The sequence below is a fragment of the Benincasa hispida genome, unplaced genomic scaffold, assembly GCF_027475165.1.
Source record: "Benincasa hispida cultivar pf3 unplaced genomic scaffold, pf3_genome.v1.1 HicScf1424, whole genome shotgun sequence".
Lineage (NCBI taxonomy): Eukaryota > Viridiplantae > Streptophyta > Magnoliopsida > Cucurbitales > Cucurbitaceae > Benincasa > Benincasa hispida.
The window spans coordinates 30,123-41,098 of NW_028325770.1; the positions used below are offsets into that span (position 1 = coordinate 30,123).

General features: G+C 31.7%; 1 protein-coding gene across 2 annotated transcripts; it reads right to left on the reverse strand.

The window, feature by feature from the left end:
* Nucleotides 1–627: 627 nt before the first annotated feature.
* Nucleotides 628–10,585, reverse strand: LOC120079033 (TMV resistance protein N-like). 2 transcript variants are annotated; one of them, XM_090309238.1, is made up of 6 exons: nucleotides 9,772–10,585; nucleotides 4,204–5,278; nucleotides 3,744–4,022; nucleotides 2,407–3,334; nucleotides 1,842–1,938; nucleotides 628–1,761 (listed from the first exon to the last, which is right to left on the reverse strand). In XM_090309238.1, exons 1-6 carry the CDS (start codon nucleotides 10,461–10,463, stop codon nucleotides 909–911), a joined length of 3,924 nt encoding a protein of 1,307 aa, XP_090165364.1. In that variant the 5' UTR covers nucleotides 10,464–10,585; the 3' UTR covers nucleotides 628–908. The 2 variants fall into 2 exon arrangements, with proteins under 2 accessions (XP_090165364.1, XP_090165365.1); XM_090309239.1 differs by lacking the exon at nucleotides 9,772–10,585 and adding an exon at nucleotides 6,063–6,946.
* Nucleotides 10,586–10,976: the final 391 nt, after the last annotated feature.

The following is a 10,976-nucleotide window of genomic DNA, read 5'->3' on the forward strand; positions in this document are numbered from 1 at the left end:
TGCTTTTTATAAAATTAGAATGATCTCTGAATAGCTAAAAGAGTCAAACCAATTTTTCATAGGACGATACTCGGCCTCTTTACCGTTTTAATATATTATAATTTGACGCGTGCGTTTGCCCTCACCATCAGCTCCCTCTAAGTGTGATAATATTAGTGTTGAACACTTCAATTTCCGATAGTGTGTGAGACTCCTCCTCACTTGATTATCTTCCTTATAACTCAGTGAACTCCTTCATATGAGAACTTAGGTCCCCCCAAGTCTTGAGAACTCCCTTCTCGATAAATAACACCTTATGCTCTCCTTAAAGCTTGAGAAATCCTTCTCGATGAATGAAGTCTCAGGCTCACCCTATGACCAAAAATCTCTTCCCTTCAACTGCGCTTTAGGCTCCCCCTAAGAAAAATAATCTTCATGTTCTTGAACGTTGCACAACGAAAATAGTGAGAAAAGATCAAGAACACTTTGTTGAACAAAACGACTACTAAGAACAAATACACTCCTCATAATTAACAAAGTAGAAATCAAAGAAAAAAAATAATCAAAGCCAAATCAAACGCATGGAAGATGATCTTTTGACACTAGTTGGAGAGGCTCTAATGCCATAAAGATTTTGCAGAGTAAGAATTAAAAGAACTGCCCCCAAACGACTTTTATTAAACTGAATGAGATTTATATATACAGCCTCGGTTGAGAGGAGGAGAAAATAATAATTAAAAAGAAAAAAAGTACATTAAACAGCCTGAACAAATCTTAAAAAAAACTATGAACATCAAATTTACAATTAGCAAACTGAGCCATTTTTTGCCTCAGTCTTCCCTTGATAAGAACCTCTTCACGATTCTGTACAAGGTAGAGGCAGTTTGTATATAAACAGCTTCATTTATTTGTATTCTTCATCACATTCTTCAATTGGACAACTTCTCCCCACATTCTTCATTGTGCAATTCTTCTGATTTCTCTAATTTTGATATTATACTGAAGAAATCTTCTTCAACATTACACAGAACCCTTAACATTTCTTTCCATGTGGCTACATCTTTATTATGCAAAGCGGATCCGATAAAAATCAAAGCCAATGGATGTCTTCCAACTTTCTTCACAATTTCAGTACAGAGCTCATTCTTATCTTGACCGTCATTATTTCCAAATGCATATTTGCAGAAGAGCAAGTTGGCATTTTCTTGAGAAAGTAACTTCACATTGTATTCTCGCATTTTATCTTTGTAATTCAGTTGATGAAGAATTTCTCTGTTTCTTGTTGTAATAATGACTCTGCTTCCCTGACCAAACCAATATGGACTTCCAACCAAAACTTCTACTTGTCTTTTCTCATCAATGGCATCAAGAACAACAAGAGCCATTCTACTTTTCATTTCATTCTGAATCATCTGTGCTCCGTAATCCTCGTCCCGAACTTCAATGTCATTTTTCAATAGAAGTTGAGAAAGTAGTTGATGTTGTAATGATAATAAATTATTTTTCTCAGAAATATGAAGAAAGCAACTACTCTGGAATTTGTGAACAATTTGATTGTAAACGACTTCAGCAATGGTTGTCTTACCAATACCAGCCATTCCACAAATCCATACAAAGTGTACTTCATTTGATTCTTTTAAATCAAGAAGTGCATGTACTTCCTCCAATTGCTCATCCATTCCAACCAAATCTTTGCATGAAACTTCAAACTTTGAATGAGTACTTGACTGAGATATCTGCTTTCCCATTTTGATGGCATTAATATTATCTACTTCTTCAGGGCTGCATTCTCAAAAGATATCAATGTTAGATCCAAAAGTTGGAACATCATAGAAGTGATGAAAAAAGTAAATGTGCATCACCTATTCTCTTCTTCTTCAATCTCATAAACTTTTTCAATTTTGGTGACCACCTTTGGAGGACTTGATGGTTGAGATGCTGATTTGCTTCCATAACAACCTGAAAATAAAATGGAACAAAATTAATGTTGAAAAATTGAAAGTAAGATTGTTTTGCCTTATATCTTTTTGAATCAACCCAAAAGCTTCAACTGATAGGTCATTCAAAACTTCTTGCTCGGTTACCGTATCAGGTAACATGAAGTTTCCCTCAAACTAAACATATATTTTATAAACATTGTGAAGTCCTTTAATTTTTTCAATGTGAGATCCTCAAAACGGCGTATCTTTTGGTTCAACATTCTTTGATCGAGTCTTTTTTGTATTCTTTTTGGCTGATCAAAGCCAGTTTAGGGTTTGTGAATTTCAATATATATCATGTTAAATCACCAATCTGCTGAAAAACTTCCTTCGATGGATCAGGAACGAATTTAATATTATATCAACGGTTTAGAAGAATTCTATTTATAATAATAATAACTAAAAAAAAAAAAAAAAAAAAAAAACAGGATCAAGATTCACACTATACCTTCAACATTCTGTGAGATATTGTCCTGGGAGTTTTGTCCTCCCACATATTGTAAAGTGGTAGGAAGCTTTGGTAACAGTTGTGGTTGAATGTTAATGCAATCATTCAAGTACAATGCCTTGAGGTTAACAAGCTGAGTCAGACTTTCTTTGAGCTTTACAAAAGAATTCTTGCTGAGATCAAGAATTTCCAATAAGGACAAACATTTGATATCATCAGGAATATCTTCATCCTCAAGATTGCAATCACTTAGATTCAGATCTTTGAGAGGCAGAACATCATTTCCACACAAAGCACTAAAAGAGTGCCAAATATTTCTTGATGATAGCCTTTCGCAATTTAAAGTTTCAAGATTCATTAAAGAAGTGATAGCATATGGTGCTTGGTCTACAGATGTTCCCCCAATGTCAAGCATGGTAAGAGATTGTATTGCCCCCAAAGTGAAAGGAATTTGGTGAAGTTTTTTGCAACCATTCAAATTGAGAGTTTGAAGCGATATCAATTTACGAATCGATCTTGGAAGACTGCAAAGCTGAGTACAATCCCTTAGGTTCAATAATGTCAAGTGGGTTAGAAGTCCAAATGACAAAGGAAGGTCTTGTATAAGAGTACCATCAAGGTGAAGTTCAGTTAAAGATTTGGTAGGTTTTTCAATCTCTGGAAAACACTCAAGGCCTGAATTGGAAAGAATCAAAGTTTGGAGTCTTTTGCAAGTGATTAGTTTAGATGGAAAGATTTTGAGATTGAGACAGTTTGCCATATCAACTAAAACAAGATGATTGAGAGTAGTGATGGAAGGATGAACCACACACAATCTTCCACAATTCCTTAATATCAATCTTTGGAGATTTGGAACATTTGAAAAATCAGGAGTCTCATCCAAATTCTCTGATCCACTCACATCAATCTCTTTCAACCAAATAAATTCCTGTAATTGTGGAAAACAAGTTCACAAATTTTCACATTAAATATCAATGCAATTCTCAATTTCTTACCTAAAAATAAAAGGAGTAGTTGCAAATTTAGCTATCAAATCCAATATATTAACAGATATAGCACAACAGAATAGAATTTGTATATATAACATAACTTAGATTTGCTAATAGGAGTCTATCAACTATATAGTCTATCATTCGATAGGATTCTATCAAGGATAGAGAATCTATCAGAGATAGAGTCTATCATTGATAAGAGTTTATTTGAAATATAGCTTATTATTAATAGATTTTGCTATATTTGCAATTTTTTAAAATCATTGCTATATACTTAACTATTAGCCCTAAAATTACTATATTTGAATTATATATATATATATATATATATATATATATACTGACCTTCTTTCCCTCCCAAAGTCGCATAAGATTACTATTGCGCAAATGCAATTCAAGTAGAGATTGTGGTTCAAAATTTGAGGGCAAATGCTTGAAAGGATAGCCATTCCAATTGAGAAATCGCAATTTATTTGACAGTTGAAGTTCAATATTTCCATCAACCTTCACATTGTTCATTTCTAATAACTTCAATTCCGTCATATATGCAAATGGCTTGGCCTCCAATTCTAATTCTTCATCCTCCATGTCCACAACTACTATTCCATGAACGTGTTTTAATCCCTGAAAAATAAACAAGATTAATAGTTACATGAACCAAACACAATAAACTAATATATCATTGTGCATGTTAAAGTAGTGATTTTGTAAAAACGATAGTTATTTGGTTCGTCTCTTAAAAATCACTTCCAAATATACTTCAAACGAAATTTAAAATGAAATGAAGTTAAATGTTATTACTTACACTTTCTTCGTGATATACACGACGAAGATCTTTTCTGAGCCAAATCCTACTTTGAGTTTCCCTCTTACGTCGAACATTTCCTCGACCCATACAACGAACCAAGGTATGCATTTGTACCATGTCATATGAAATCTGAATTAGATTTCTTTCAGCCAACAAGTGTAATTTCTTGTGGGATGATTTATATCCAAAACTCTCAAGTATTTCAATCACTCTATCCACACTCATCCCATTATTGAAGAAACAAGCCAAATCTAGAAAAATTTGTTGGCTATCATCATCTAATCCATTATAACTTGTCTTGAATACATCATCAAAAAGATCTTCGTAAAGTATTTTAGGTACCTTCTTAAAACTTTCTTCCCATTTATCGAAATCTTTACCATGCAAATAGGATCCAATTCTAATCAAAGCTGATGGATGCCCTTCAACCATTCTTACCATCTCCTCAGCAAGATCCCTAAAATTCTCATCCGGTGGCTCATGATCTTCTCCAAATGCATGGTTGCAAAAGAGCGAAAAGGCGCTGTCGTGATCGAGAAATTCAACGTTGTACTCAAAGATTTTATGTTTATACTTAGGTTCACGACAAAGATTTCTATTTCGAGTCGTAACGATGATTCGACTCCCTGGATTAAACCAATCAGGACTTCTAGCTAACTTTTTTATTTGTCTTCTTTCATCAACCCCATCAAGAACAATCAAAACCTTTTTGTTCCTCAAACACTTCTTAATCAACTTTGCTCCATGATCCTCATTTTTAATTACTTTGTCAAGTTTCCCACCGAGTCTCAAAAGTAGTTTCTTTTGCACTGAGACTAATTTCTCGTCAGAAATTCTAAGAAAGCAATGGTTATAACTAAACTTAGGTTGAAGGTTTTTGTAAAGAGCTTTAGCAATGGTTGTCTTACCAATACCACCCATTCCAACTATTCCAATAAAACGTACGTCATTTGAGTCTAAATCAAGGAGGTCATCCACTTGATGCAATTGAGGTGAGATTCCAACTATGGTGGAAGATTCTTTGACTTTGTTGATGATTTCATTGACTTTGTTGATGATATCTGATTCATGGCTGCATATACATAGCAAATTAATATCAATGTTAGTTGTCAATGTTTTGTATGCTCATTTTGGACATGTTAAATTGTTCTAACAATCATCAGCAGAGTCAATTTTTTCATATTAAAAAGACAACACATGATCTATTGCATAAACAAGTAATTGGACCCAAAATTCAAGAATGCATAGTAGAGTGCGTGATCAAGAAATATACAAGTCTTGTATCAGAAAAATATTTTAATCATGATATACTTGAAAGAAAAAGAAAAAGCCTGATTACATACAAGTAAAAAAAATGTTTTAAAAAAGAAGTAAGGAAAAGTTTTCGACGTAGCAAACTATTAATGAAAAATTAGGTCAGATGAGAGAAAAATGTAGGTAACGTAGGATGCAATTAAGTATGTTTCTAAGAGGAAATACCTAATGAAATATGATTTTTGAAGTTTTAACCAAACATAAAAATTAGTTTAACTGGTTTATATGTTATGTTTGGTTAAGCTTTTCATAAATTTACTTTTTGGGAAAAAATGTCATTTAAAAAAAATTGGAGCTTTATGCTACTTAAAGTAACTTCTAAAAGTTAGGTTGGTGAAATAATTAAGTTGGTTCAAAAGAAACAATTAAAATCAACTTTAAAATAAAGTTTTTTTTTTTTTTTAGGTGTTTAATGGTTAGATCTCTCATCAAATCCTCACACTACTACTTAATTTCACCATGGTTGCCACCAGCTATCATTGCGCCCTATTGACCAAACCTTTTAAAATCAACTCCGATGACTAGCACAACCAACAACCTACCCCAGCGAAAAACCACCTTTGATGACACTCATTGAGGATGACCACCTTCAGCGACCTTCTCTACCGATTAGCTTTAGTGACCAACTTTGATGATAAGCTGCAACAAACAACGTTCGCAATGACCAGCTTTGGGAACGACTACCTCCAGCGATTGACTTTGATGACGAGCAACTACTACGATCAACTCTATCAACAACCTGTAAATAACTCTAACAACCTACTTTGAACGATCATATATTCTAAAATAAAATAGATGAAAACAATAAAAATCTGACTAGTGAACGTGTTTTTAAAAGCAAAGTGGTTGGGGATCGTGCAACCACTAGCATAACTTGGGTGTATCCCACCTTAACCACACACAAATAAAAAATATTTGTTAAACGAACGAAGGAAGGAAGGGATCTCATACTCCTTATGAGATAGATGAGTTACTCGTCATATTGTCAATTGGTTTTGAGATGAAACCTTATACATCTAATATGGTATTAGAGCCCATAAAGTCTAAATGGGATATTTGGTCCGATTAAAAGAATTTGAGGTTCGATCAAGAATGATGAACCTAAAAGAGGCACCATCTCGAGGGAGCATATTGAGAGTTCCATATTGGAAGAAATGAGGGATCTCTCCCCTGACTACTTTGGTTTTTGAACTAACACTTCTCTATTTTCTCTTCTCTCTTACTTTCCTCCTCATTAACTGTTTGACCTTTGTTTATCTCATTAAGAAAATAAAACGGTCATCTTTAATTAAGGTAGATAGATTACAAGAAAAAGAAAGACAATAATGAAAGTATAAAAAAGGATCTTAAGGCATAAATATTTTAACGAGGTTATAAGTTAGTAGTTATCAATTTGTGTAAATACCGAAATACATCTTTTTTATATTTGACTATTTATGGTTTCTTTGAGTTTTAATAGAAAACTTTGAACGATCATATGTTGTAGAAGAAAACAAAAGAAAACAAACAATTTCGACCGGTGGATGTGTTTTCAAGTTCAAGTACTGAGCTTATTAGATCAAAATAATTCGACATAAATAGAAATAAAAACAAATCAAACAAATTTGTATATAAAAATAAGTGGTTACACATGAATGTTTTCATTTTAAACCGTTGACTGTTTTTGGAAAACATTTTTTTTTCCAGATAAATGAAAACAAACATTTATGATTATCTAGAAATTAACGTGTCAGGAATCAAAATCATAAATAACATCCAATTGTAAGGGTCATGAATCAACTGAATTATTTTATGTGAAATACATTTTAAAAAAACGAAAAATTATATATATATTCTTTTAAAAGCAAAGTCGTAGATTACGCAACCACTAACATATTTAAAATTGTATTTTGATATCAATATATACATATTCTATGTATCTGTGGATCGATATCTATTTATTTTATCATATATTCCAGTTTCTATATTAAAAAAAAAACATAACGTCTGTCCTTATGTTAAAATATAGTCAACACATTGGACAAAAAATTGAAGACCACTGATTTTTTTTTATTATTATTATTAGATTATTATAGAGGGGTGGGAGATTTCTTAGTTAAAAACTTAAAAATGTTCATATAATATTGGCCACCTTGGGTCATTCATTTTAATGAAGGCTTCTATGAAAATTTTAAAATAAAGACAACCATGTATTAATTAGAAATATTATGCAAGTATATTGGGTTATTTTCAAATACAGAGAAATGAACTGAAATATTTATAAAAAAATAGTAGAATTTTAGAATATGATTATTGTTTTCAAATATTGATAGTTCTAAAATTTTGCTATATTATTTAAATATTTTCAACAATTTTACTATTTGAAATAATTTTCCTATAAAAATTTGTTATTAAATAAAAGGTATGAAAAGTAATTAAAATGGTGTAGAAATGAAACTAATATGACTAATGATGTGTAGGTTTAATAATACCATTTTGGTCCTTGTGGATCTAGGATTTGTTTCATTTTTTTTTCTCTTAAGACTTTTAAATTTTATGTTTTAGCCCCTAAATGTTTATACCATTAATTTGGATGCATGGCTTCAAATATGTGTATAAAGTACCAACATAGACATGTATTAAAAGTTACAAAAGCAGATTGCCAACTTAATTATACATGTATTAAAAGTAAAAAAAAAAAAAAAAAAAAAAATAGATTGAGGCTGATATTGAGTTGGAATATTAGGTGTGATTTCAATAGGGTAGTGAGTCAAGAGTGTTTTTTAGTTATAGGGTCAAAATCACTTAATATGTTTGTGAATGTTTAAGAGTAATGATTGAAGTAGTGATTTTATAAAGAGAGATTTTGATTACAATTGATTTTAGTAAAATTAATTTTCATATATAATCGTATTGATCCAGCTTGATTCCAGACTTTTAAAAGTGATTTTCATATATCAAAAAGTCATGTTAAATTATTATGTTTGATTCAAAAAGTGATTTTAGAATTGCCAATTTATTAAATAGAATATCTTTTTTAAAAAAGAAATAATTATCAATACATAAATGGAGCAAATTTTACTTTAAAGAAAAAAAGAAGAACTAGGGCGAATTTGTGGGATTGATTGCAATTCCGGTCTATCACCCCACTAAAAACACATTCGATCTAACAATTATTTTGGAAGAGAAGTAATTTTGGCAATAACAAAAATGATTTTGTTGATGTGAAATCACTCCTAAATTAAAAAATACCCTAATTTTAACTAATAATGGTATGAGAATAGAGTATTTTTGTACAAACCTCTTCAGACCCTTTAGGATTAATGACCTACCTCTTATAAATGTATGAAATCTAATCTTATGCTTACTTTATAGCACACTCCTACCTTTTTTAACATATTGCATTAGAGATGACCATGTGTATTGTAGCCCTAACGCGAATCACGATTTTTATTTTTCTGTTATGTTTTTCCATTATTCTCATAATTGATTGTTTTTTGGTAAGAAAATTTAATATAGCGACAGAGATGTTCATCATGTTAGTGCTACATAGTCATCCCTAACGCAAATAACGATTTTTATATTTTTTTGTTGTGTTTTCCCCCTTTTATCACAATTGATTGTTTTTTGTGAGAAAAATTAATATAGCGACAGTGATGGTCATGGCGTTAGGGCTATATGGCCATCCCTAACGTGAATCACAATTTTTATTTTCTTGTTGTGTTTTCCCCTTTTTCTCATAATTGATTGTTAGTTAATATAGCGACAGAGATGGTCATCGTGTTAGGACTACAAGATCATTCCTAACGCAATATGTTATAAAATGTGATAGTACGTTATGACGTAAGTAAAATGTTATATTTCATATATGTTTGTGAGAGGTGTAGATCATCAATCATAAGGGCCCACCTTTGTTATCTAGAAAAAAAAAACATGAAGAGAATATGACTATCGAAGGATTATTATTGGATTCTAAACACACTAGCAATAAATGGGGAAAGAAAAATCCAAAACCAAGAAAAATAAGTCAAAAGGTTTCTATGGATTGATTTTTCTTGGGATCCTAATATCGTCTTTAGTTGAACAAGCTTTTGTAGCTTAATTCAATTGAAAAAAAAAAAAAAACAAAAATCCACTTTAGAAAGTCAATTATTATTGACACGCATATCGTCAAAATTTGGAACTTAGAAGAATCAAAATAGAGATTTAGAAGGAACCAAAATATATGGGAAAATTTTAAAATCAAAATTCATGGGTTTTTGAAAACTTTACCTTTTTTCTTCTACAAATATTGTTTTTGGCAAATTGCTGAATCTTTCCAAAGCAGAGTACCATCTTGGAAGCTCCATTAAAAGCTTCTGCTTGACTTCTTCTGAGAATACATCAAGATCTATTGTCAACTCTGTTTTCTGAAACTTACCCTTTTTGCTAAATGATTTGTTAAACCTTGTTGCAAACTCTGTCTTCAAAACATTCTTCAAATCTGTTCTCAAAGACCCACACTTACTGATCTTAGTTAATATCTCTTCTTTGCTTACTTTGTGATCTTCCAATCTCTTCCCAAAATCTTCCAATTCCTTTACCAAACAAGATGGATGATCTTTGTAAAACACTGTGATTACTTCTTCATAATCTTCTCCCCTGCTTTCCATTATTCTGCTCAACTCTCTCAAACACCTAATCGAAGTAACATAATCTTTTGTTAGAACAACAATGAAATGCCTTGAATTTTTTATTGCCTCTTCCTGCATAATCTGACTATCACCTCCAAGTTTGAACCCCTCATAAGTCCTTAGCCCAATATTCGACAACTCTTTCGCCAATTCAGAAGCGAATTTACTGTCGTCGCCACCGCTACTGCCACCTCGGGAACTTATGAAGACATCATATGTCTTTGGAAAGGATGAGGTAGAAGATGGCTCCATGGTTTTGTTGAGAAGCTTGAGATGAACATTCTTTTTCATTTGTGAGCCTAAGGATAAAAAGTCAAAACACAATGTTTTTAAGAACAGCCTGCAAAGACGTGATAGTTAAACAATTCTTTTAATGTACTGTATTCAACATAAACGTGGGTTCACCGAAATTCTGACATTCCTAGGTCTACTATGTATTGAGGAGAGTTATGCTAAATTAAAAATGTTTGTTAATACTCATCAAATAACTGATATTTTATATTCAACAAATTTTGCTCTTGAAATACTCCCATTTGGTAACATTATCGGTCCATATGTCAGTTTTTCTTTAATTTATTAATGGAAAACTTAACAATTTTATTATATTACATAATACAGAACGATGACGCCTCTAAGATTAGAGAATTTGCATATCACAGTTTTCTATATCTTAAGGTCATAATCGTAAATACACCGTAAATAATTAAATATGCCAACTTCGTCAACGAGACATCTATATACTTGGTCGCTAGACAACATCTTCAAGGCATTCCAATGTATATTTTTTTCCTCCTCCTTTATCTT